Here is a 27,139-nt window from a genome sequence, read left to right as displayed (position 1 = left end):
GTATATATATATATGTCTATTATATATATATATATATATATATATATATGTATCATATATATATGTATGGTATATATATCTATATATATATATATATATTGTGTATATATATATATATATATATATATATATGTGTATATATATATATATATATATGTGTATATATATATATATATATATATAACCAGTATGTTGACAATGTTTGTGCATTTTTTTTCCTATGCAGGAGCGTTGTCAAACTGTGTGTACATATATATATATATGTATATATATATATATATATATATATATATATATATACTGGATTATGTCTGGATCAGTTTTTTGCAATTTTGTCAGATACCAGTTTACGCTTTCTTTATTTCTAAATCATCGAAGCTATCATACATGTTTTATCCTTGTTTTTACGCCATGTGTTGATTTGACTTTAAATCAGTGTATGAGTGACTGGATGCACTGTGATCTATTCATGTGTGTCTCTGTGTTTGTTTGTGTGTGTGTGTGTGCGCAGAGTGATTGGGACTCCTTCCTGGTGAGTGTGGACGAAGGTCTGCAGACGGAGCTGTCAGGAGGAACGATAGCAGAGAGCCTGAGCCCCGAGACGCCGTTCACTGACGGACGAAGCGGAAAGTGAGTTTGCGACCTCACCTTGAGTGTTTATCCTCTTGCCACCTTAATCAGCCAGGCCAGTAAGAATGCAGGTGTGTTAAAATCTCCAGCTTTGTCGTGTCGTTGTGTGTTTAAAGGAGCGTGACTCTGGGTCAGTACCTGGATCAGGGTCAGAAGCTGCTGCTGGTTCTCATCAGACATTTCGGATGACTGCCGTGACGAGACCACGTGGCCGAGCTGGAGGCCAGTCAGGTCAGTCTACAATCTGACGGTACAACTTACAAACCAGTTCACTCGGCTACTCCGTCATCCTATCGCTCCACAAAAAAAACGGTATTTTGTAATGATTAACGAAAGCAGTTTGTATAATACTTTGAGTCCAAGGCTCTTAACCAAGTGGTCGTGACCCTTTCATGTGGTTTTTCCAGACTTTCCTCTAATCTCTACCTCTTTTTTTTCTTGTACAATGCTGATTATTTTACTCCCAAGACTTCTTTTCCAAAGTGTCTTAACTCTTCTTTGTGACTGACAGTTGAACAAAAAATGTGGAGAAGTGAGTAAAACAGATCCTCGGGGCGGCTTGTAATCAGTTTTTTTATGTTTAATCTTCTTCCTTGTTGTCTCTCTGCAGGCTGTCCTCAAGGCTCGGTCAGTGAAGGTCTTGGTGGTTGCGTTCGGCAGTGTGGAGGGAGCCCAGATGTGGTTTGAGCAGACCGGGTGTAACTACAACATGGTGTTGGATCCACAGAGAACGGTCAGGACGCGTGTTTTCACCCCCACTGACTGACTGACTGACTGACTGAATGAAACACAGTAGATTTTAACAATTCATGAGGAAATGAAGGGGATGAAAAGATGTCAAAAGCGATTGATGGAAAATAGAAAATGGCAGTGACCCTGCACAAACAAGCTGAAAGGAACCTGAGGATTTAGCAGCTGTTTGATGATGTGTCATGGAAGCCGAGCCTCCGAAACCGTTCGCTCTGCAAAGTCAACCGCCAGATGTGAGACGGAAGCGAGGGCGATCAACCAAATATGAAAAACGTTTCCACATGCCACAGAAGCTCTCATCAATCATTATGAGCGTGTGAATACTTTTCACATTGCTGAATCCACAGCGGATGTCTTGCGTTTCCTTGTGATGATATAAATGTGCCACAATGTGTTACCGCAGCTTTCTAACGCAGCCCGTCCTCTGTGCCACAGGTGTACAGGAGCTTCGGCCTCGGCTCGTCCTACGCCCAGGTGATGAAGTTCGGCTGCCTGCTGCAGTACGGCGAGTACGGAGCCGTGGACAGAGACTTCCCCGACGTCCCCCCTCGCCTGCTGGAAGACATCTACCAGGTAAAAAAAAAAAAACAGACGACGCGAACACCTCAATATTGATGTGACGGACTTCACTCGCAGCTTTAACGCGTCGTTACGTTTTCAGATGGGAGGTGACTTTTTGCTGGACGACGCGGGGAAGGTCCTTCTTTGCCACCCGTGCAAAACCCCTTTTGACCGGCCCACTGTGAATGACATCCTGCAGGCCGCAGAGCGCGCGAAGCTGTGAAGAAGCATCTGAACACGCCGCCGACACCACGGAAGAAGAGCAGCGCTTTAATTCACGTTTATGACGTCACGCCTCGCTCTCATGACACCATGAAGAGGTGTGACCGATGCAGAACTGTGGAGCAAAGACGGCTGATCTTCTTTGTCGTGTCGTGTGTTGTTATGGCAGCATTTTTTTAAATGAGCGGTTAACTGGATCACAATGTCATTATAAATATAAATGTAATGTATCTTTAAAAAAGGGTTAGGGTTAGGGTTAAATGCTGATTTTATGTACTTTTTTTTTAATCTTTGAATTAATACAGCATTTCTCAAGGCTTTACTTTAGAAGTGCCTTAAGCAGATTTTGCCGCCCCCATGTGGCAGTGAGAGGTGCTGTTTTAAACTCTGAATCATGCATCATGATGTTATAACTGACTACTTCATGAGGCTTATTTTCTTCCATGTGGATCGCCCGGTTGAAGATGAAGGGAAGAAAAATATTTCCTGCTGTATCCCTCCTTACTAATTTTTTTGATCCACATATATTTTTAGATTCAATTTGCATCTTTTACTGTAGAAAATATATGTAATTGCTGCTACAGGTCTGATATGTTCATATTTCTAAATACAATATGCACATCGTGGGCCGCTGTTTAGCTCAGTTGGTAGAGCGGGTGTCCCTTGTACAGAGGCTTTGTCCTCGCTGCGGCGGCCCCGGCTTGGAGTCCCGGCCTGGGGCCCTTTGCCACGTGTCACTCCCCCTCTCTCATCCCGTTTCCTTTCTATCTTCAGCTGTTCTATCAATAAAACTGATAAAGGCCAAAAGAATTACAAAATAAATTAAAATACGCACATCGTTTGTCTCTAACTGTCAGCAGTTTGGCTTTAAAAGTAACTCAGGATGAAAACCCAGGATATCGGATGAGTTTCAGTATCAAACGTTAATGCCGTCCTGTTATCAACTGGCAAGGACATCATGTACCAAATACTGGCATTTAATATCTGGTCAGATTTATAATCTTATGTATTATGTATCTGATTGAAAATAAAGACCCTTACTAATTGTTGACTGTTTCATTAAACAACACGCAGACAGCCTTTAGCATTTTTAGAACTTTAGCTTTTTCTGTCAAATGAAAACGGGTCCTATAGACAAATAGACGTATTGATGATTCTGAAAGTAATATTTTTGTATCTGCACCAAAAATTACATGTTTACTCTTTGTATTAAATAGAAAGCTGAAGTCACGCCCCTACATGTGACCTGAGTAAAGAGCCAAATTCACGTCCCTTCCGGTTTTGCCCCCTTGGACTTTATTTCAGGAAGACTTTTTATGGCGGTGTATGGAGAAACCAATCATTTTATCAGTTTGTCATAAAACTGACGAAACATAAGACTGCCAAAATAAGGTCATTATAAAGACTAAACAGCCAACAGTCTCTTTAGTGACGTCAAAACCTGTAACTTTAACATTGTAGAGCTGCTCCTGTATATTAGCAGCTCACAGAACTGACAAAATACCCTTTTCACACAACTGCAATTGTCCGTATGACCGGGTTTATTGTGATTAATTTGTGACTTGTTTGCCACCTTTTCTGTACATAGTTGGCGGCTATGTTGGGGTTGGTGACGCGTGTTGAGCGAGATGGTGTAGCTCACTGAGCGTTTTAACAAAAAAAAATAGATGATAATTTGTTTTTAAATTAAGACAAATGGCAACATATTTGACTTGGAAAATTATCTTTTAAATTGACAACCTTCATATGTGTAAATCATGCCACTATTCAAGCAGGGTAAAAAAATATCTTGTCTCTCACCATTCACTACCATTAATTTCGTCAACTTCGGCTCTCAATTTGAATTGTGACATGAATTGTACATTTGTTCATCATTTTAAAAGATCATTTTTGCAGGTCACAGTTTGTCCTAAAGATAGTAAAATATGATTAAGTTTTGGGCAAAAACGCCCAGTGAACCACATCATTCAGAACAGCTATGCGAGTTGCGAAAATAAGCTAATATAGGAGCCTTTGTAAGAGCGTTAAAGAAGAAGATGTTACTGAGGGGTGTGCAAACTTTCACTGAAGACAACAATGACTATGGTCGTCCCAAACATCCAATGATAGCCACATTTTAAGTTTACTGACCATCACTAATTAAAGCAATAAAAATAAACACTTTATTTATTGTTACTTTCGTAAAATAATAGCCTGTTTCAGAATGAAGACCCCCCCAATGAAAATAGTATGGGTCACATGACTTGCCATGTAACGTTACTGATATTAACCAGTATAATAATAAACTGATAGCTAACTAATGTTGGAGTGAATTTTACTTGCTATTCCGGGACCGCTGCATAAATTGTAATGCCAAAAAGAGAGAGGAGAACAAGAAGAGGGATTTGCTCAGAGTTTCGGACCACAATAATAAGGTAATGACCAACTTTATATTAAGTCTGCTGTCAGGGAGCTGCTCCCAGGCGGGCTACAGAGGATTAGCCAGGAGGCTAACGTTGCTGGCCAAGTGGTAGCTAGTGTCCGTGAATGGAGCCGCCACCAGATGTGCAAAATAAGTTCATCCTGATAATAATACTGAAGACATCAGCGTATTTTTGTAGGAGAGAAATGTACATTGAGCATTTTATTTACAGCTTTCTTGTTTTACATATTAAAGTACTATACATACATTAATGCTGTGTTATTTTTCCATTTTGGGGCGTTGAAAGGGGATTCAGATGTGAGACTGCAGCTCTACAAATGTATCAGCGGTGGAACATGGCAGTCACACCCGGGGCCAGACTTTGTCAGAATATCTTTAAAGATAAGAAGTAACTGAGACTTTCTGCCTAATTCCCAATAAGCCCAAATACACACTGATTTATATCTCCAAGAGTCTGTGTTGACTCTGAAGAAAGGGCCTCCAGCTTTTCATGTTTTCCCTTTGAACAAACATTTAGACTTCCAGGCGTGAAATAACAGCATTGTCCTGACTGGGTTTACATTAATATCCCTGCAGCTGCATGAATAATATAATATTTATAATACTAACGTAATCTCATGAAGTCTTACTCAGTTATTTTAAGAACTTAAATAGCGATATATGAATTTGTGCGCATTAGAGATATATTTTTTCACCTTAAAATACATAAGCTACCATGAAATATCATTATACTTTTAAAAAAAAAAGGAAAAATGTACACTAATTGTAAATTTAACTGGATATTCTTAATAAAACACATAAGGCTTCCTCACCTTTGAATACAACCAATCTGGTTTAAAGGTCCTATTTGTGAGAAAAGTATTTTTGAGTCATTCCAAACTCTTCAAAAAGTGATACTGTAGGTTTTCCAGTCCTCGTCACATACTGACACACTAGGATTGAAGGTAGGGTTGGCCGCCATCAAGGCGCCAGTTCTTGACGAGTTCGGAATTACTTAAAAACTCCACTTTTCTTGAAAAAGGGACCTTTGAAATATTTTTAAAGGGAAATAAGTTATTTGAAAATGTAATGGACTGGAAGTCAAAGTTAAAGACAGGTGGGAGAGTTGAAAAGAGTTCAGTTTATAGTGCCACCCTGTCATCAAACTCGCAGAGATAGTTCATGGTCCGATCGCAGTAGTGGTCCCACCAGTCGCCGTCGTCTGACGACATGGCAACACAGTTCTCTCGTCTCCCTCCGTCCGGCTGGCTGGACAGGAAGTGTTTGCGCCACTGGAAGTATTGGACCCGTGTCCCATCATCAAAAAGGTACATGCCCTCAGATCGCAGGTCGTTGATGCCCAGCCAGACGGGCCAGTTCCCCGGGTGGAAGAATGACTTGACGTAGTCGGCGAGGGCCTCCTGCTCCTTGCGGTCGCGAGGCATCGCCATGCGGCCGCCACGTTCCAGGCACTTCCTGGATGCTCCTGCGTAGTCCTCATGGCTGTTGTACACAAGATAACATTTGTATCCCATCCTGCGTCCCTTCTGGCAACCTAAAAAGCAAAAACAAGACAGATGCTTTATCACACATTTAGAAAATGACTTCTTTTGGCCTCTTGGGGGCAGTGTCATACATTGTTAAATCGCTTTGTAAAGTTATTATTGTAAATATAGGCAAACCTTTTTATTATTTTATATAAAGCAGTCACAAAGCTAAGTTAGCATCCAAATGGCATCATGTTTTACAATTTTTTAAGCAAAAGTGCCTTTTTTGGATATCTAAGAATTTTGCTGCTTTTCTTTGTCAGTCTCTGGGTTTTGGCTGTTGGTTGGACGAAAAAAGCAATTTATAGACGCCCTTTGGAAATTGTGAAAAGCTTTTTTCACATTTCTAATGAAAAAGGCTGTTGCAATTGTTTGTTAGTTGTCTGCGCGACCTGTGCGCTTGAGGACATCTCAGCAGCAGAAGGGGAGCAGCAAAGAGCTCCAGGGGGAAATAAGTGTGTTACCTTCCAGTCTCCCTGTCTCCTTGCGGTTGTCCTTGCTGTGCTGGTAGACCTCCTGGATTTTGTCCTCGAGCTCCCCGACTTTAGCTGCCATGTGAGGGAACAACAAACACAAGGAGACATGAAAGTCAGTACAGAATGTCATTCTGTTGGCTGTTTTCCACATTAAAGAACTAAAGTTCTTTAATGTTTCAAGTTGACTGCGCAGCTTATTATGGAACTTAATTTATGGAATAGTCTACGTAGGACACCAGATGTATAATCTCATTCACTTTCTCTCCTTTTCACTCATTGTTTTGTTTTCAAAAGCAATATATTTATATCAAGTAATTGATTGCGTTTTATTTTTATCTAACTTTTTTGCCACTTTTATCCTTCATTTGACCATCTTATAATAAAACTGACGAATGAGTGGAAATTAATATAGATAAGAGAAGTGTAAGAAAGGGTGCACAATTGGTGGAAAGTGGAAAAAAAAAGATATTGAAAGAGAAATGTATGAGAAAGTGACCGTCTAACCATCCATCCTGGACAGACGGTCCATTAACTGGCTGACTTTAACATCCAGAGTGTAGTGACCAACATTCAGCTTGTGGATCGCCTGGTCCATGCCGGCCAGTCTAGACACTGAGGGAAAGAACATAAAGTGGTATTATTGAGGAAGAAAAGGAGATGAACTGGAAAGGGAATGAAAATGTGGTGCATTAATTAAATACTCACAGACATAGTTGTATGAGTTCTCGAAGTCTGACACTGGGTTAGTTGGCTCTGGTTCAGGCTCTGGAAGAATATCAGGAACATCCCCTCTCGCCTTCTTCACCTCTGGCAGGGACTCCTGATGCAGACACACACGCAGATAAAGAAAGAGAAATCACAGGCCAACATTTCTCTGATGTTTCTCTCTATCGCATTTCAGTTATGTTACTACTTCTTTGCTACAGTAGACGAGATGAAATCCTGTTTCCCAACAACCAATCAATAACAATAACATTGCATGCACGATGGAGTGTTTGCAATCATGTATTTACATGTAGTAAGTAACTAAAGCTGTCTAATAATTGTAGTGGTGTTAAAAAGTAGGCCACAATATTTCCCCCTGAAATATAGTGGATTATAAGTAATGTGAAAGGAAACTATTTAATTAAAGTACAAGTACCTGAAATTTGTGCCTATGTACAGTACTTGAGTAAATATACTTAGTTATAGGGCTGGGCGATAAAACGATCTCGATAATTATCGCGATAAAATATTGCACGTTAACGATGATACATTTATGAAATTTTTAGTCCGTTTTTCTCTACCTAGAAAACACTACACCAACAGACAGTCGCACAGCAAAGAAACAGATAGCCTACATGAGGTGGATGCATGTTTCTGGCCCCTCCCACTCACACAATTCAGAATGATGGTGTTGATCCAACACAAGAAAATGAGCGGTCCGACTAGTGAAACCGAGTGCGAGGGAACTGACAAAGACGATGAAATTGAACCAAAAGAAAGGTCACACCACTTCGCTTATTCGGAAATAGTTCTCCTGCCTGAAATCTTACAAAGGACAGACCAGCATTAGCTGCAAAATTCTTCGGCGGCCACTAACCTCATCTCAACAGGTACCAAGCCAAACAACTCCGAAAGCACGAGTTTGTGCTATCATGCTAGCGTCAGCCTCCCCCAAGTAGCCAACAGACCAGTCCCACTGCTTCTACTAGTCAAACTTCATTTCGACAACCAACAACCTCCGCTGCTTTTTCAGCCACTGCCCCATATGAGAAGAAACCGAAGTGATACAAAGACATAACCAGCACAATTACGTACTGTACTGCTAAAGATATGATGCCTATAAGCACAGTTTAAAAACAGGGCTTCAAGAAGCTAATGACTGTCATGGATGCTAAGTACACTCTGCTAAACATCAGTCCCTCAGCTGGACACAGAGTGGAGGGGAAAGGTGGAGGAGCAGCTCAGAGATGATATGTAGTCTGGTCACACGTCCGAACCACATCAGGCCTTACAGAACAGGAGGCTAATGAAGCTGAACTGAACAGCTACCTGCAAGTTCAAGAATGTGTAATATTTATAAAATACAGTAGCATAATTATCATAAACATTTAACTTTTTATTATTTTCTTTAATCAGTGTTCAGTTCAGCTTCTTCCTCTAACTAAAATGTTTGAGACACGTTTGAAACTAGCAATTTGTTGCACTATGTGTGTAATGAGTGTAACATAAAGCCATTTGGTCGGTTGGTTCTGTTGAATGTTTGTCATCTAGTATCTGAAAATAAATAATTGTATTCCATAAACCATGATTAACCTTCTGGTTTGTTTTGGGTTCTGTCCTAAGGAGAATACTCTTAAAACTGTAAATTCAACATTGTTGTTATTGTTAGATATATATCGTGATAATTACCGACATCGATGAATATAAAAAAAACATATCGTGTTAACACTTTTGGCCATATCGGCCAGCCTTACTTAGTTACGTTCCCCTACTGTTTGTATATCTGTTACCTTAGCTTGAAACTGTGAGTGATATAATCAGTTTCATGTTCCCTTAGTGACTTATGGGCCGACAGAGGGAAATGGGTGTTTTATTTTGAAGTCTGAGCAGAGGAAAAACCTGCTGCTCTGGGTGTATCATGATGGATATTAGTCATACCAGTCTAGTTGCATCATTATAATCTTTCAAATGTCTGGTTCGTGTCATCTACCTGAGACGTCATCACTTTCAGTAGATCAGCCAACTAACGACTTTCACATGGCACTGTGTCTTCTTTACCCAGATGTATTTGAAAATTATGTGGCCGAACTATCTCGATGTTTGTTATCTTTCCCATAGTTTAGCTACACCTGAGTCCCATCAACACACATGCATAGTCTATCCGTTTGAATGGATACAGTGTTTTCTTCCCCTAAACAAGCAGGCATGCAAACAGTAACAGCAACATCTACGATTTAAAATGAAGTTCTCAGTTAATTAAGTCCATGTTTCAGTAATAAAAAGAACTCATGCAGTCCTGACCTGTGTTGGTGCAGCGCTGGCCGTCCCTGTGAGAACAGACAGACCCAGAGAACATAAACACAGGAGAGCAAGCGAGGCTTCAGCCGGTCCCATTTTCAGCTTCCTAACAACTCTGCTTTTACTTCAGCAGCGAAACTCCCTCTGAGTCTGTCTGTTGCTCCCCTTCACTCCTCTCTCCCTCCTCACCCTCGTGCTTCCCTCAGAGAGATCTCAGTAAAGCCGGAACATCAGCAGGAGTCTCCCATTAAAAGCTGAAATCCTAGGTTTGTTATTTTCTTCTTTAAAAAAAAAAAAATCTATATCGCATCCTAGTTGTCTTCCTGCTGTCGCTCCTCTGTCTGCCTTGTTCAGGACGTCTTGCTTTTCTTGCCAAACAACAGGAAAGCTCTTTGTATTTGCTCCCACCTCCCATTTCCACTCTTTGTGGGGAGCTTTACACAACATCACAGGTCTCTGTCCTGTGGAAACCACAGGCTGTATCAAATTCTTTGTGGCACATTCTTTAGCTATTCCAGTGTTTTACTTTTTAATGATTTAATCTGCTTAAGAGGTAGGACAGTTTCGTCAGCCAATAGAAGACCACCTCATCCTTCAGTTCACCAAATTTGCAAATACAAGGTTTTCTTTTGAGTCTTTTGAGACATTAAACGATATATTGGGACATTTTTGAGAATTTTCAAGATATTTTTGATGAGATGTCGGTATACTCTGCAGCCGTGTTTGTTACAGTTGGGCATGAAGGCTGCAAATACCGGAGACCACTGTTCAAGACCGCATTTCAGTGTTGTAAGCGACATACCATGGGGTATTTTTAACATGGGATTAGTTTGTGGAAAAAAACAAAAAAATGACAAGACGTTGAGACAATTTGCAGCCGTGTTTGTTTTGGTTGGGCAAGTAGGCTGCCAAATCAGAGACCGCTGTTGAGATGGCGTTTCAGTATTTGTAAGCGTGAAACCTTCAGATATTTTCAATGAGACACTGAAGCCTTTTCCAGCCGTGTTTGTGGCAATAACATTTTTAACAAGACGTCAGGACAATTTGCAGCTGTGTTTACTACAGTTAGTCAAGAAGGCTGCCGAGCTGTTGTTCGACGCCATGAACCCTGACCAAGCAGGTTTGGTGACCAAACCAAACCAGACCATTAGCTTTTTATGTAGCTTTCACCCATATGATACGGTGATGGAGATGGCTCTGTTGACATTTGTCCCTAACATAATTTAATCTATGGCACTTTTAGGATTTATTATCTTTGTTGTATTAAATTTTAAGATTGAAAGTTTATTCTTGACCTCATAGGCAAAACCAACAACTGTCAAACTGCAGTTTCCTAGATCAAGAGTGAACTTTCATGTTACTTGAAACCTAACCTCTTTATCTCTTTATCTCTGGCTTAAATGTTGGTTGGTTTTGAAAACACTGCATGCCTGTGCGCAAGTAGACTGTGGTCATAAACTCTCTCTCTCACACACACACACACACACACACACACACACACACACACACACACACATCCCTTTCAATAATTTGGCTAAATAAAAGGATTGCTTGCCAAACTTTTCTAGTGTAATTAGATGAAGAAATAAATAAGTGGTAAGTGAAATATGGGGTTGTGAATGTGTTCTCAGGAAATGATGGCATAAATGAAAAGAAAAAAGACAGTGTGTGTGAGTGTGTGTGTGTGTGTTGGGGGGGTGTAGCAGGAGGTATGCCAGTTAAAATGCCACAAGAATCCGGCAGAGTTTCCAGGGAAAGCGACTGAAATCCGGAGACTGGGAGGAGCTCCGGCAGTGACTGGGACTGTGAGCTCTCAGCAAAGAGGGACAGATGTGAACGGCTGCAGACACGCAGCTGTTCCAGCACACGATAGAGTCCAAGAATCCAGACTTTTTCCAAATGTCGGTTTGGATTCAAACAAATAATGGCTGGAAAAAAATATGTGAGCCTTAAAAATAAAGCGCATATGCTTGTTTTGACCTCGGTGGTTCTGGCAGGTTTTCCACTTTGAACAATCAAAGCAACTGATATCCAAATCAAACAGGAGCCGAAATGATTAGTTGAGCAGGAGAAACGAATCAGAAACTGCATTTTTTGATAAGAAATCCTAGGAAACATTTTAAAAGTCAAGTTAAAAAAAGTTCAGCTACATGACATTAAAATTCAGCATTTTGGGATTTTGGACTGTAAATCAAACAATAAGTGTCTGCTTTAGGTAATTGCATAAGGAATTCTTCACCGGTTTCACCAAACTTTTCATCAAGAGAGTAACTGATAATAAAAATAATTGTAAATTGAAACCTTAAACTGTCTTAATATAAAATATAGAGCTCAAATTACCCTGAATTCTTTAGTATTGTTATCCTCAAGGCTCTGATGTAAGAAATAATTGGACATGGGTCTGCGTTTGTGTAATCATATATATATATATATATATATATATATATATATATATATATATATATATATATATATATATATATAATAGGCATGGAGAGCAGACTCTTCCCCAGACTGTCCCCACTCATCATACGGTATGTTATTAGTCGAAAAACATGTGGATTACTCATCAAATTTCCAACTAACTGCAAACCTCTCTCCTCTGTCTGAGACATAACCGACTCAGTATCTGTCACTATCACATCACTATCTGAAAATGTCTGAGGAACAGTCTGCCTCATTCGCCTGCTAGACATAAGCTCACACACTGTTACACAATCACTGCCCTGTTTCTGTTTCCGCTCTAAAGTTCATTGGCGTGCAAAGATTTTCATTCACCTAAACATTTGTTGCAAAAAGTATTTGGGAGGGAACAAAGCGGCCATTCAGAGCGTGGCGGTGTTGGGTGGTGCTGCAGGGAGGCAGGCGGACTGGACAGAGGTGCCTCAGTCCAGCGAGGGATGATGAACGCAAACATACAGTTCCTCAAAGACCAACACTGATAGATGATATATGTAGATTTAATCTGTTGGCAGCTGCTTTGCTGTGATGTGAAATATCTTCTTTGACCAGTTGAAACTACCAAAATTATGGACATTTAGCCCTTTAGCCTCAATGTAAAACATTGTTCAACTTATAGGGAATTTAATGATGACATTGGATGTATTTTTTGGCATGGATGTGCATCTAAACTGGAATTTAAGACAATCATTGATGCCAAAACTAAAACCCATGATGATCATAATAGAAACTGTACAACATCAGTCACAGCAGAGGTGGACCGGACCACATCAGGTCGTCAACAGAACATAACCCTCTGCTCCATATGTTGGTTTAACTCAGGTATCCCTGACCTGAGTTCAGCCTCATGTTTGCCTTCACAACATACATTATGAATGAAACACAGTAATGCTCTTCCCTCTTTAAATAATCACTGTAGAGCGGCTGCTTTGCACTCGAGGGAGACAGCGGAACGAGGCCGGCTGATTCTAAATCGGGCCTGTGTGTTGTTCGACCGAACAGCACAAAGTTTCCTCTGAGCACCGGACATCCTCCCCTCCTCCTTTTCTAAATGGCGACTTGGATCTGGTTGGAATTACAGCTGGAGGAATTGATGTCATGGAGCTGAGAGGGAGGTCAGGAAGAATTCAAAGGAGCAGGCAAACAATCCTAATGTCAAACAGGAAGAGTTAAGGTGTTACCACTTTTTCTTATATAATCACATCAAATACTCCTGTAATGACCTTCTCTTTCCATCCCAGGAGAAATTTCAGCAGACCGTACAAACTGGCCTTGATTAATTTGGAAAATATAATTAGTGGGTGGAACCCGGACTCTGCATTACAAAGAAATGTCCAAAAACCTTTGTAAGAAACAGAAGACAAGAAACAGATCTGACTTTAGTTTATTTATTTCTTCCCAATCCGTGATCTCAAAATGCATGAGTGCAGTATACTTGTATAGCATAAAGTACAATCAGCAGATAAATATAAAATTCAGTAAAATAGTACTCTAGTCATGTAAACTGGATTTTAAATCTATGACACAAAGTGTTACAAATCACTACATGCCTGCCTGTTGATCTAAAACACGACGTTTAAGTGCGTCTTACGGACACTAGCTTTGCTCAGCACTAGTTTGTGGTCAAAGGTGACAGTTGGGGTGGTGAGGAAGTGTTGGCAAGAAGCTAAATCCATACAGGACATCTGTAACAGGTTCACACAGCAACCTGGCCACACAGTCCATGGGTTTTCCATGACTGAGTTAGAGCACTTGACGACGGCCTGGTTTCCACTTTCCTGAAAACCAGTATCAGATTCTATGGATGTGTGAAACTTGGAAAATACATTCTGTTATATTCCTTTGAAGTGATGCAATGGTGAAAACTCTGTGATATCCCAGGAATTCCATAACCAGTAGGAACATTGTCTGTAGTAAATGCACTATGTGGGCCGAGACTGCAGCACTGAGAACTACTTAAGCTCTACAACTCTTAGGTTTCTAGGAATATATATGCTGTAGGTACGTATAAATAAAAGCACAACAGAGAGCAAAATCTTCATGACAAAATAATAAAACATAAAAATAAAGGATTAGTGTTTTGCACAGATGAACATTTGACATGCTTATGGTACAGAAGATATCCTCCCTTGCTAGATAAATGTCTAAAATGCATGTGAAGAAAGCCAAGTCACCATTGCTGTGCATTCACAAAACGAATAACATGATCAGCAGGTTACAAAGAATTGGCAGCCACAAGTTTTCTTATTCTTTATTTTAACTGCCAGTTAGTGTTTTCATGTACCGTGGCTCTTATTATTGAGTTTAAAATGGATTATGGGAGAAAATACCAAACCAGGTGACTACCTGATTTGCCAAATCAAGTGAAAGTAGGCCGGCCACATATGCCTCATTTACACCCGTCACATCCAAGTGTGTCAGTGCAAAATTAACTTTTTTGACCACCGGCCAAATTGCTGGAAAATGTCCAAATTTTTCATTATTTTTGGCTGGTGAGGAAAGCAATCTAGCAGCCTTTTTTTTTTTTTTTTTAATTCCAGCATGTTTGGTGTTAATTTTGAACCCTGTCCACAATATCCAGGTAATACGTAATGCACCTTCATTAACACCATCTGCCTTATTTTTTCCAAACTACGTGCCTATCAGGGTAAGTCCCACTCAAGCTCAGAGGAGGGTGTTACAGCAGCTGCAGCTGGTTGTAAACAGCTGCACCGCAGCAATTTAGTTACATAAGTAACAACTTAGCTAGAAAGCTATCCGATGAACATCTTGCTAAATGCATTTTAAACAGCAATTGATTTTGATGCCTTCTGAACCACGTCTTGGTTGCATATACATTTAGATTTTGGTATATTTGACAGCTATCTGTTGCACCCAAACTGCCTGCAGTGACTTAGGTGCAGTCCACATGTACATGGGTTTATTTGAACAATAACAACTGAGGGAAATGTGAATTTCTATCAAAACATCGTACACAGTTGTTTTTGTCTGTTTCCTGTCAGCGTATTTTCAATGTCAGATCTTGTCTCTTTAAATATAGGGGACATTACATCCATTCTGTTGTGTCAAAATGAAAAACTCCACAATATCACAACTAGGGTTGCAGCAGTATACTGTTTTAAAGGTACACCAGGGTATGAAAAATGACGCTTATTGTACCATGCACACTTGCTTATCTACAATATTAAATCACACGGCACAAGTGTTGTCAAAACAATTCTATAAATAAAATTAAGTTTATATCAACTTTCAAGCCGGGGAGACTATAACAGGGTAATAAAACCATCAACAACAAAAGAAAAACCTTTATTTTCATTGCTTTAAAAGGGCCATTGTAACTGATAACAATAACATTAATAATAATTGTGTAGTGCCATTTACCGCAAAACCATGATACTTTCCTGAGATGGCTATCGTACCGTTAAATTCTCATACCGTTGCAACTCTAATCGTAACACGTACTAAGAGTTCACATTTGACAATAATGCTACTCCAATAAGACCTGATTAGGATGTGAAAGTGGATGTCTGCATCATTTCCAAAAATCTTCATTCTGGAGGGACTTTCAAAAAGGTCAATTTTCAGTGACCTTAAATACTATGTACGTGTGTATACAAGGCCAATACGCATAGAATACAAAAATAACCAGTGTACATGTGGACTGGGTCAGAATTGTGTAACCTTTAAACCAAGCTGATCGCAGTGAGAATGCACAGTCAGGGCGAGCACACACACCATCTGTGAGGTTCAGTCCTTTGGCGTTTGGCAAGACATTAAAGGGCTGCAACCCTACTCAGTAAGGGAGCTTTTCTAGTGGCGGGGGGAAACACCAGCACACAGGCGGTGAGATAATGTCTTAGCAAGCCACCGAAGATAATTAGGAGAACAAAATGTGGTCATTTTAAATACTGGTGTTTGTTAAATCTAGATGTGGATGTCTGTAGTCATGGCAGTGTGGTCCTTCTTCAGAGTGATGATGAGAATGATTCATTCAGAGCGATGGCTGGCCTCTGCTGTGGTTTACCAGTTGTCCAAGAAGTCGAATCCAGTCTTCAGGATGTTGCTGCTCGTGTTGAACTGAGGGGTGGAAGACACAGGGAGACAGAGTTCAGTACATTGTTTCGTTGTAACTTTCATCTCTTTTCTGTATTTGTCTTTTTTGCTGATTAATTCATTCTTTTACTGCATCTCTAAAAGGTTTCAACCCCACCTCCCTGTCACTGACTTGTCCTGTTGGGGTGATTTTACAGCTAGCCGGCTTAGTTTGGTTTGTTTAGGCTGGTGTGAAAGCTGTGAATCAGACTCTGGTGCAGACTAAACATTCAGACAGAGACTTGATAGGTTGGTTTGGCTCTGCCCAAGATTGACTGTGCTGCTGTTCTTTTGTGGTATGAAAGCAAAACAGACCAACCACAGGGCTTCTGTGATTTTAGCAGGGGTTCAAAAACTTAACTCCACTCAAATCCTCCTTCTGACTGTGAAGACATGTCGAAGAATGTTTACTAGTGAAACAAAAACATTTTAAAACTAGGGATGCATGGTATATATTTTTCCCTGATGCTGATGACTAATAATTATATGCTTTTCACGTCCCGGTACCGATAAGATGACCAATAGTTTTCAGGTTTTTGTATTTTAAAAAACAGTTCCTAACCTGTAGTTTTTGCACACCTGAAGGTGGGACAAGATTAAGTAAGCAAATATTCATGATTTAATATTCTATAGATCTGATGAGAATTGTTGTATTAAAACTCAGACTTTCCCCCTCCTCTCTTGAGGAAACTTTATTGCAGATTACAATTACGTTGTCTTCCTCTGAAACTGTAAACACTAGCCTAATTGGTAACATTGATTAGTATTAAAGTGATCAGCAACTATTTTAAAGAAAGATTAGTCAGTTTGAGTCATTTCTTTTAAGAAAAAAAAAAATTCTGATTCCAGCTTCACCAGTGTGAATATTTTCTGGTTTCTCTACTCCTCTATGGCAGGAAACTGAATACCTTTGGGTTGTGGACAAACAAGACTTTTGAGGCTGTCATCAGTTTATCGACCAAACAACCAATTGATTGATCGGGAAAAAAAATAGTCCACAGATTGATCAACAATGAAAAAATTAATCGTTATTTACAGCCCTAAATAATAATAATAATAATAATAATAATAATAATAATAATGCATTTTATTTGAAGGCGCCTTTCAAAGCACTCAAGGACACCGCACATAACAACAGTACAACAAAAGACAGTACAAGTACAGGACAATTTTGTACAAATAAATAGATAAGTAAGAGGATGCAATTACATGGTGCAGGCTCGACACTAAACCTAAAATGTATAGTTATTGCTGTTGCTGTGCTTTCACTCTCCAAGACTGCAGACCTTGCAAGGAGGACCTGGTGTGCCCCGTGCACATAAGCCAGAGCTACAGCCTTGGTCAGATCTCCACCTCTGCCATTCGTTTTTATTCCTTTGTTTTTACAGCACAACACCCACACATTTTCAATCACCCACTCCTTACACTACTGATTTTACAGCTCAGTTTACCCTTTTTGTTGCAGTCTAAGAGCTTGACTGTAGCAGCATTAAGTGAACAGGAAAACTCAAGCAAAAGTAATTTTTTTCCTTCACCTGGACCAAATGAACTGAACTGCAGATTTGAAAGCAACCGTTAGAAAGCTTGGACTGGGTCAAGAACCAACAACCAACCATTGTTGGATTAAGCCTTATAAATAATAATAAATAAACATGTTGATTTTAAGGGTGGTACATTTCTGGCCACACACTGATTCACTGATTTTGGCTTTAAATCCATAAATTCTGCATTTGACAATATCCAAAGCAAAGCTTGTCTTGCAAGTTCTGTTTCCAAACTCACCTGGGCAAAGGTTGGGCTAGTTTGCGAATCGTCTTCCACTCTTTTCTCTTTCTCTACACTGGTGGGTTTGTGCGAAGGTTTGGACAACGAGCTGGAGGAGTACATTTCGTCCAGGGTGTTGCTGACCGATGGCAGGGTGCTCTGAGATCGCTCCCAGCCTGCAACTGACGACGACACGCTGACAGGTGGGGCTGGGTTTGGTGAAATGGAGAGAGATGCCTGTGTTGCACTAACAGCAGCGGCGACAGGGGGGTGGGGGGCGGGTGGCTTGGGTGCTCGCTGCTTGGTCGACCTGACAGGAGGCGGGGGGTGGGGGTCTGCCACCTCAGGCTCTTTGGGGATGATGGAGGTCTCCTGTTAGAAAATGATTGAAGTTACTGTTTTGACAACATTAATATAACATTTTAAAGATTTTTTTATATCATACACTTGTTTTAGATAACCCAGAGAAGATTTTCTCAAGGTTTTCTACTAGAGAAATTGTTAATATTCCCATTAGGTTTCTTGCGTGCTGATGGTAAACTAAGTAGGTAGTTGATGAGGGTGTACAACACAGAAGCAACAACAAATGTGCAAGAAAGTAAAGAAAGGACAGTAAAGTAGAACAATCAGAAACAATCTAGTCATCACTGTTGTTTTCTGACTGCAAATTGGCTGCATTCACCATCTGCTACCCCGACACTTGTGCTGGCTTCACAGATGCCAGTTATCTCAGCTTTTGGCTAGATTCTATTTCAGGATACAGCTCGATAAGACAAGCGACAAGTGTTGGAATGGGAGATGCCTTCAATCTGTTGTTTGTTAAGAAATATAGAGACCACAAATGTGACACTTGTGCCAAAATATTTTTAAAAAAAGGGCAGCTGTTACTTTAATTGAAAACGGCACCAGATACTGAGGAACACTCAGAGATTTCAGGGCTTACCTGTCGGAGGTAGGATGGGATGGATTTCTCTCCTTTCTCGAGGGATTTGATTTGGCTGGGGGTTAGGGACTGGAAGTCTGCTTGCTCTCCCTCCAGCCTGGACCTCTCAGCGCTGATCTTCCAGAAAGACGATTCTTCTTCTGGCCTGCGCCCCTCGCTGACGGACACCTTTACAAACACAATGATACATTTGATTTACAACTTAAAAAATATACAAATTAAAACAACTGCAGTAGGCTCCTTTTCTTACCTTGGTTCCTGGTGTACTCTTGCTGAGCTGGCTGGTATGAGGAGCCTTTACAGCCTTTGAGTCTGCCTGCGAGGTTGAGATTCCCTGGTCTGCAGGGCCTGATGTCAAGCTGAAATCCAGCTGGCTCTGAAAGAGGGAGCAAAATGTATATTTAATGACCCACAAGTCCATTGGGGCAGGGATTTCTATCATGCAGTTGCATCATGTTAAAGAGGGGATAGAAATTAACCCATCTGCAAAACTTTCCTTGCAATATATACAAAGGTCTGACATGATAATTATTTTATCAATTTATCATACGTATCTTATCTTACACATCTTATTGATTTATCAATATATGTACATGAATCTGAACATTTTTGCCAACTTTGATATTGACTAGTCTATTTACATGCGACATATAAGACTTTGGTGCAGCATATAAGCATTTATTCACATTTCATTTGCTGTGGCCAAAGGGTAGAGCCAGCTTCTTGTTACAGGAAGGTTGCTGGTTCAATCCTCGTCGCATGTCGAAGTGTCCTTAAGCAAGACACTGAAGCCAAAAACTGCTCATGATGTGCGTGTCCGCACCTGGCAGCCAACAGCATCAGTGTATGAATGTATAAATTGCTGTCTGCTAAATGCCCTAAATGTAAATGTTGTTTTGCTTGTGTAGTTAAGGTTTCATTTATCTATGATACTAAAATAATCTTTCACACTCCAATCCCAATGTCTGAATAATACAAATGACACGATCAATGCTCTTTGAAAGACTGTACTAGTACTGCCGCTGTAGCATCATTAAATCGGTGGCATCAAATCCTGACAAAAAAATAAAAATGACAATAATAAAAATGTATCGCAGTTATTTCTTGGATAATATGTCCTGCAAAAAGGAGTGACTGTGACCGGCCTACATATAATTCCTTAAGTGAAATAAATAGTTCATTTTGATCATCAAGTCATCATTGAAGTTTCCAGCAAAAACCTGACGGACACTGCCTGGTTCTTAGATGAAACGATTTAGGGTATATTGGGGGTTTCAGGTTGTTGTTAGGCTCAATAAACAATGTGAACATCCCAAAATGAGCTCTGGGAACTCACTATTTTTTAACGAAATACACAACAAGATTCATTACTAAACGTTATCAACACATTACTAGACAATGACAAAAGTAAAATCCCAATGTATAAGTCCAATTTCTTCACAGAGTCTATAAATATGCTTACCTTTGTTTCCCATGAGAAGGGGGCTGAGTGCTCGTCTTGCCAGGTGATATCCTAAACAGAAACACACAGAGTAGTATTTCAGGACAGAAAACGATTTATTATGACTGGTCTACGACTGAGTGCCTCTTACAAGTACAACTTTAGGTCCATATTTGATTATTTATCTTTTGTATTCCTTATGGTTCCGACTAAAATCAAACATTCACTTGTAGCTAGCTTACGTTTCAGGTAGTCGGTGACGTTTGACAACATATTTCGACGGCTACGTGGCTAGTTAGCAACCATAACAACACACACAGGCTGCTCTGAAAACACCCAGCAAAGCTAACTAACATCAATTAAAACGTGCTTTGAGTACCTCGTCCCCGAAATGAACAATCTTCTGTCCCGTCTGAATGAGCAGTTTAGGGTAACAAACCACTTCATCGCGTTCAACTCTGTGCATAGCGTATCTGGCTCGGATGTGGGGGTCCATCATCCCGTTGTCGATGGCGCTGTCCTGCTCTTCAGGCGTCATTTTCTCCCAGGACGGGCCGTGCTTGGCTTTGATTTTCTCCCTCTCCTGCATTATTTTCCTCGCCATGGAGTTGATGGAGGAGAAGTATTCGAACTTCTTTTCCTCCATCCTGTGGGCGTCGAGCCCCGCCATGGTCGCGGCGGCCATCTTTAGCTGCTAGCAGCTGTTGTTATTGTCGGGAGGAGGAAGAGGAAGCTGGTGTTCGTCGCTGTGTGGGCGGTGGGCGGGGCGGCTGACGAACCGACACGGACATTCTGCTGTGTGCGTTACCGGCGCCATCTTGTGGTCCGTCCCAACAGCGTCACCGTCATGAACTTGAGCTGCTGTCCCTCTGGTTAGTGCTGGTAGAAATGAAAAATACCACATTATTGGGCTATAGGTTCGACTTATTATGGCCTCAGCACTCAACCCTTTAATGTGTGGTTTAAATGTATACGGTCCCATTCGACTTGATCGTCCATTTTCATGTAAAATGATATAAGACTCTTCTGATGCAAAATGCTCCACCCTGACCAACGAGTTGTTTAATGATGAGTCCTAAAACCCGGAAATGAGGGAGCATTTTGGACTTCCAGTTTCCTCATCTCAAAGTCAATGAGTTTTTTGAACAGGTTTTCGATTAAGTGGCTGGAATAAGGTCTGTGGTTACCACAGGCTAAATATATTTACACTTTTTGTTCTTTGACATTAATGACATCATCCTCATCCCACCATTGAATTATAAAGTGCTAACTATGTTTCTTAAACACAGCGGTATCTAACAAGTAGCTAAATGATACTACAGAAGGTGTAATGGACTTTTAACGACATAATGCCAAACAGACTTATCTACTCACAAGTCCGTCTTTACAGGCCAAATCTGACTTTACAACTTGTTGATCGATCAGTATAATACTATTATATGTTTGTTGTAAGACACTTAGTGGAGGTGATGTTCGAAGTGGTGAAGTCGCATCCGGCTGCTGGTGATGGGGAGGATGAGATTAGTGGGATTGAGCCATAAAATACATTTTGCAAGCTCTCCTCTCAGATGATTATTTCAATACAGTAGGTATGTATCTCAGTTACCCATAAACAAAAATATACCCATAAACAAAAAATGGTAAATTATGAATGTAACGACAGTGATAATGAAACAATACTTGAGATTTGGTTGGAAATGTTTTAAACATATTATGATAGCAGATTTCCTTAAATAATTTATTTTTTCATTGCAATCACTTACAAACATAATGTACATAGTCATATTGAAATAAGAAACTTGAAAAACAAACAAACAAATAATTTGTCATTGAAGTATTTACATTTCTAAAAATGGCTTTTAGCCAATGCAACAGAGACACAGAAGCATTTGCAGTCAAGTGAAATTATATGGTCAGGTCCCCCTTACATGAACCCAGAGACCACAGACTGCAGATTTTAACAAGCACAATGACCAAAGCACCAATATTAAAAGGTGGCTTGTAGTTGTTAGTGCAAAACAAGATAGAAAACAATAGACAAAATATCACCACAAAAAAATGCTTTTGTCAAATTTAAAGTTTGCTTTTGCAATCCTGTGCAAAATATTGTATTATCGTTGTGCATTTTAAAATATTAAAATCTTTATGAACAATCATAAATATTCTACTGATACTCTTCCCAGTTTCATGAATTTTTAACCGTCACATCATGAAATAACTCTTGGATAGTTTTACCAAAGTCCTTCCAGGCCTATACAATAGTAGAACGTCTCTGGTTTTACACACCAGGGCCATGATCTCTTGCTGATTTAGCCACATGACTACATTTTTTCCCCTCACCTTTGTTGTTGACTGTGACTGTTTACATTTAGCACATTGGCTCTAAATAGCATTCTTCAGGCTATGCTGTGACTTACATCACGGAGCCTAAGCTTCTAATTTTTTCATCTGACTGTCACCATTTAAACGAGGGTAAATGGCGATGGCGGAAGCTGGCACTGTTTTAGATTTTCGTCGGGATGAGCGGGAACACAGCAAGTAGAAGATCTCTACTACGTTGAGAAGGAGAGAGATGCAGGACACCACGAGCATGAAGAGGATGAATACGGTCTTCTCTGTGGGCCGAGACATGTAGCACTCTACAGTAAAGGGACAGGGGGCTCGGGAGCAGACGACCAACGGGTCCATGATGAACCCATACAGATAATACTGCCCCACAATGAACGCTATCTCCAGGAGGATTCTGAAAAATATGGAGGTCATGTAGGTTCCCAGCAGGTTGCCTTTAATCTGGATGTGGCCTTTTTCGTCACTGTACTTGGGACTTTTGACAACCGCACTTCCAGAGTGCTTTTCCATATATTCTCTCAACTTGTTTTCTTTGTGGATGACATGCATGACGTGACCGAGGTAGATCAGCGTTGGTGTGGAGACAAAGATGATCTGGAGGACCCAGAATCGAATGTGTGAGATTGGGAAGGCGTGGTCGTAGCACACATTCTTGCAACCAGGCTGTTTGGTGTTACAAATCATGTTTGACTGTTCATCGCTCCATACCTGCAATCAGACGACATTATAATGATTAGATATACGTGTAGCAATGGACTGCAGCGGCAAGTTACTTTTTGTGCAAAAAGAGCCATTTTATTTAGCTGATTAGCACAAATCTTCCAGCCCCCACCACTGGACTTAGTATGGATAGCCTCAAAAACAAATGATCAAAAATCAATACAGCAGAAATCGCCTTTTTTATTCCATGCATTCTTCGTCCTTTTCAAAACCCTGCAGCCTACATTACCCTCAATGAAACTTAGCCACTTAATGACATCCCTGGAGGCAATTTAACAGATTTACAGCTTTTGGACGCACAAAAGGCTTTATACTGCTTTTTTACACATTTGCAGTTGTACTACCTAAGACCTGTAAACACACTTTAAAATGTAATATTGGTGGAGGTGCCCCTTAAAGGATAAGCAGTAGCCTATAGTGTGGAAGGACTGTAGGATGACCAACTCAGAAAATAAAGAGGATACATTAATTAATTTTTTAAGTGTTTGGGTAGAACAAAAACATATAATCATAATTACAAAACCGAATTTGTTATGAAACTGAATCCAGATTCTACAGCAACTGAAGCTGAGAGGCTGTGGACCTCCATTATGACCATCAGGGGGTGTTATTTCACCTAGAAGCCTTTTCTTGTGTCAGAAGGGTAATTCAGAGATTTAACAGTTTGGTGAAATGTTACAAAAAATAAAGTATGGAAACCTTGTCTGCTCCAGCTCCAAGTATCATGATCCTGAAGATAAAAAGCACACTGAGCCAGACCTTCCCGATGACAGAGGAGTGAGACTGGACCTTGTCCAGTAGAGAGGACAGAAAACCCCACTCTCCCATGGTCTCTGATCTGATGAGGAAAAGGACATGAAGATGACAATTAAATAAAAATATATGAATCAGTTGAATTCCACTTCCTCTTGAATTTAAATGAATTCCACTTATGATTGCCCAAGTGAATTATGATCACGCAGGCATCTACAAACTGAAGACTGACAGTCATATGGAGACAGAGGAGAAGACTGAACCTTGTTTCTCTAATATTTTATGTATACATAATTTCATCCATCCATTGTCTGTAGCCGCTTATCCTTTTCAGAGACATTGGGGTTCTGGAGCTGATCCCAGCTGACATTGGGCGAGCGGCGGGCACCCTGGCTAAGTTGCCAGTTCATCACAGGGCTGACATAAAGGGGCAAACAACCATTCACGCTCACATTCACTCCTACGGACAATTTAAAGCAACCGATTGACCAAACTTTTGCATGTCTTTGGACAATGGGAGGAAACCGGAATACCCGGAGAGAACCCAGGCAGACATGGGAGAACATGCAAACTCTGCACAGAAAGGCCCTGCCCCAGCCATGTCTCGAACACAGGACCTTCTTGGTGTGGGGCAACAGCCACCGTGCTGCTGCGCTGCCCTATAGATCATTTCAGTTTTAACTAATACAGACAGACCCCCTCAACTTTAAACAGTCTAACATAGCAACTACTCAATTAACCAGGGAACATTAGCAGGAAAATAATGTATACGCAGTGACCCACAGTGATTGAATGGGATTAAGTACATTTGTAGATTATTTTATCAGCAATTGGACCAAACAACACTGTTTCCAATGATCGGAAAAATTCTAAATATGGGCTCTGATAAGTCTGATAAGAAAAAAATGTATACGGTGTCAACATCCATGTCGATATTGAGTATAATTGACCTTTTTTGCATTTTTGATCCAAAAGTAGCATAGCAAAAGTAATATTGAAGTATGAATATATATATATTAATATTAAAGTATTAATATTAATACTTTAGCACAGTATCTTACTTTGACTTAAGTATGACTTCTTGCTCCTCTTAACACTGGTTACACTCTATGATTTGCAAAATGGTCTTAGGATTTTTTGGCGGATCACAAAATAGTGAATAAATAACCAGTAATATTTTATTGTCCATATTAAGTATATTTTAAAGCATTCTGATGATTGATTAACATGAATTGTAGAAAAACGTCATCAACAACTGTAGAAAGTCTGTTTTCATGCGGAGATACTATCACACGTTGTAAAAGCTCCTAATTTACAGCACAGTAAAGAATGTTTAGAAAGTAAAGATGGAGCCGTAAAATGACATAACAAAGACTTATCTCAAGACTTATCTCACTACATGTGATTGGATATAATGATAGGACAGGAATTTATATTGCACAGATGTTTCCAATCCAGGCGCATTTGAATTGCTGCTTAAATATACATTTTTTCTATACCAGAAGAAAGGCACAGTGTGTGTGTACACAGTGAATGCTCACTAATGACAAAATTATGAATTTATCTAGTCAAAGTTGAAAGAAACATTAAAGCATGTCAACAATGCCAAGAGTTTAGAACTCTGTAATTGTGGATATATGTAGATAATATAGAGTTTTGTCTGCATATTCAACATGTGTACAACACTCTGTCAAGGTAGGAATATATGCATACATAAAATTATCTTTGAGCCTGTGTGAATATTATTTCAACAGTAACACAACAAAATTTAAGTTTGAATTAGTGAAATTTGATCTATTGTGCAGGAAAAAATGACCAACAATTAAAAGAAATACAATAATTGTAGACCTTACCTTTGAATTTAAAGGACCTCTGTGCAGACAAACAGACCAGTCATCGAGCATGCAGCTGACTGAGAGGGAGACAAGTGCAACCGAATCAAACCTGTCTACAGCACCTTGAACTTTAGATCAGATGAAATTGTGCAACAGTTTGAGCTGTCACGTTGTCATGACATCTGGAAATGATCACTCACTCAGGTGGACACATTTTGGCACAGCATTGACAAGATTGTACCGGTAAATGATTGGCAGCGCTATAAACCAAATTCTTGTGCTCAGGGTTTCTGTGCAGCTGTTAAATGCCATTGATTATTATCATTTTGGTATCGATGTTATGTAAGAGTAACATCACATAAAGCAACACAAAATGTGAATAAACCCCCAAATGCACTCCTGTGGCTTTTTGTGCTTTCTCATGTAGCTTTCAACAAAGCGAGTATTTTTGTGAAAGAAGCACAGAGTCAGAGACTAAAGGACACCAGCACCTGGACAGAGCAACGCAATCCAGTGCAATAACCATGCGACGAAAACTACGTGAGGACTGAACCGTCAGTGTACCTCAACAGAAAGTTATTTTTTTGCTGCTGTTGTTCATGCTGTGTGATTTGAACCAAGTCTGAACAAATGGAGCAAATCTAATATTATAAGCTTCACAAAGCAGTGCTTTTGTTACAAGGCTTTTGTGTTGAATTGAAATATGTTAAGCACGCCCGCGTGAGTTTTATGGATGTTTTATTTGATCCTATTAAAAAGTCACACATTGTTTGGGTTCCGTCCTTCTAATTTGTTCACCTCATATGAATGTCCTTAGCCTCATATGCACTGATTACTGATACTCTTAATTACTGTTGCTGGCTCTAATCTGTAAATCTGTACCGACCTCTCCCTGTTCTGAAGATATAATGCACACTATTGCAAAGTTTGAATGATTCATTGTTGAGTCGCTCACTGCGATTAATCAGCAACCATTTTGATCATCCATTCATTGTTTTTAGGCAAAAAATTATTGGCCGGATTTGAAATTGTCACCATGGGCGCTTGGAAGCTGTGATGAACAATTTCCACAATGTACTGACATCTTATAGACACCCAGACTTTTCCCCCTGAGGGCCAGAAATGAAATGTATTGGTGCAAACGCCTACAGTATGGTATTGTACTGTACCGTCTAGTATTGTGTTTTATTGT

At 40.0% G+C, this 27,139-nt stretch overlaps 4 protein-coding genes across 5 annotated transcripts in view; 1 reads left to right on the top strand and 3 right to left on the bottom strand.

Moving 5' to 3' along the window:
* Positions 1–3,209, top strand: part of selenol (selenoprotein L) — a 9,335-nt gene extending 6,126 nt beyond the window's left edge. For both annotated transcript variants that reach the window (XM_030405742.1, XM_030405743.1), the window contains 5 exons: positions 512–630; positions 747–861; positions 1,241–1,363; positions 1,816–1,953; positions 2,042–3,209. In XM_030405742.1, the coding sequence (XP_030261602.1) occupies positions 512–630; positions 747–861; positions 1,241–1,363; positions 1,816–1,953; positions 2,042–2,164 (618 nt within the window). In that variant the 3' untranslated portion in view covers positions 2,165–3,209. The remainder of the gene's footprint in view (positions 1–511; positions 631–746; positions 862–1,240; positions 1,364–1,815; positions 1,954–2,041) is intronic.
* Positions 3,210–4,752: 1,543 nt separating this feature from the next.
* On the bottom strand, positions 4,753–9,956 carry clec11a (C-type lectin domain containing 11A). The gene is made up of 5 exons (XM_030405745.1): positions 9,594–9,956; positions 7,293–7,407; positions 7,092–7,199; positions 6,576–6,659; positions 4,753–6,119 (listed from the first exon to the last, which is right to left on the bottom strand). The coding sequence occupies exons 1-5, from the start codon at positions 9,684–9,686 to the stop codon at positions 5,707–5,709; spliced, it is 813 nt and encodes a 270-aa protein (XP_030261605.1). The 5' UTR covers positions 9,687–9,956; the 3' UTR covers positions 4,753–5,706.
* Positions 9,957–13,424: 3,468 nt separating this feature from the next.
* On the bottom strand, positions 13,425–21,060 carry c22h1orf198 (chromosome 22 C1orf198 homolog). Its single transcript, XM_030405434.1, has 6 exons — positions 20,670–21,060; positions 20,312–20,362; positions 19,100–19,225; positions 18,850–19,017; positions 17,925–18,278; positions 13,425–16,127 (listed from the first exon to the last, which is right to left on the bottom strand). The coding sequence occupies exons 1-6, from the start codon at positions 20,973–20,975 to the stop codon at positions 16,071–16,073; spliced, it is 1,062 nt and encodes a 353-aa protein (XP_030261294.1). The 5' UTR covers positions 20,976–21,060; the 3' UTR covers positions 13,425–16,070.
* Positions 21,061–22,014: 954 nt separating this feature from the next.
* On the bottom strand, positions 22,015–26,159 carry LOC115574144 (gap junction Cx32.2 protein-like). The gene is made up of 3 exons (XM_030405435.1): positions 25,966–26,159; positions 24,059–24,197; positions 22,015–23,347 (listed from the first exon to the last, which is right to left on the bottom strand). Exons 2-3 carry the CDS (start codon positions 24,185–24,187, stop codon positions 22,718–22,720), a joined length of 759 nt encoding a protein of 252 aa, XP_030261295.1. The 5' UTR covers positions 24,188–24,197; positions 25,966–26,159; the 3' UTR covers positions 22,015–22,717.
* Between the last annotated feature and the right edge of the window lie 980 nt (positions 26,160–27,139).

This window comes from Sparus aurata, chromosome 22 (assembly GCF_900880675.1).
Source record: "Sparus aurata chromosome 22, fSpaAur1.1, whole genome shotgun sequence".
NCBI lineage: Eukaryota > Metazoa > Chordata > Actinopteri > Spariformes > Sparidae > Sparus > Sparus aurata.
Note: the sequence above shows the minus strand (reverse complement) of the source record. Positions and strands in the feature narration are given on the sequence as shown.

What these genes read in the sequence shown, in the direction of transcription:
- clec11a (XM_030405745.1), bottom strand. Translation starts at nt 9,686, where the DNA reads ATGGGACCGGCTGAAGCCTCGCTTGCTCTCCTGTGTTTATGTTCTCTG. An exon ending in CCAGCGCTGCACCAACACAG is followed by an intron (nt 7,408 to 9,593) that starts GTCAGGACTGCA and finishes TGTCTGCATCAG; the next exon opens with GAGTCCCTGCCAGAGGTGAA. An exon ending in GAACTCATACAACTATGTCT is followed by an intron (nt 7,200 to 7,292) that starts GTGAGTATTTAA and finishes TCTTTCCCTCAG; the next exon opens with TGTCTAGACTGGCCGGCATG.
- c22h1orf198 (XM_030405434.1), bottom strand. Translation starts at nt 20,975, where the DNA reads ATGGCCGCCGCGACCATGGCGGGGCTCGACGCCCACAGGATGGAGGAA. An exon ending in TCCCATCCTACCTCCGACAG is followed by an intron (nt 18,279 to 18,849) that starts GTAAGCCCTGAA and finishes ATTTTCTAACAG; the next exon opens with GAGACCTCCATCATCCCCAA. An exon ending in CTAGCCCAACCTTTGCCCAG is followed by an intron (nt 16,128 to 17,924) that starts GTGAGTTTGGAA and finishes TCCACCCCTCAG; the next exon opens with TTCAACACGAGCAGCAACAT.
- LOC115574144 (XM_030405435.1), bottom strand. Translation starts at nt 24,187, where the DNA reads ATGGGAGAGTGGGGTTTTCTGTCCTCTCTACTGGACAAGGTCCAGTCT. An exon ending in TTGGAGCTGGAGCAGACAAG is followed by an intron (nt 23,348 to 24,058) that starts GTTTCCATACTT and finishes GTCTGATTGCAG; the next exon opens with GTATGGAGCGATGAACAGTC.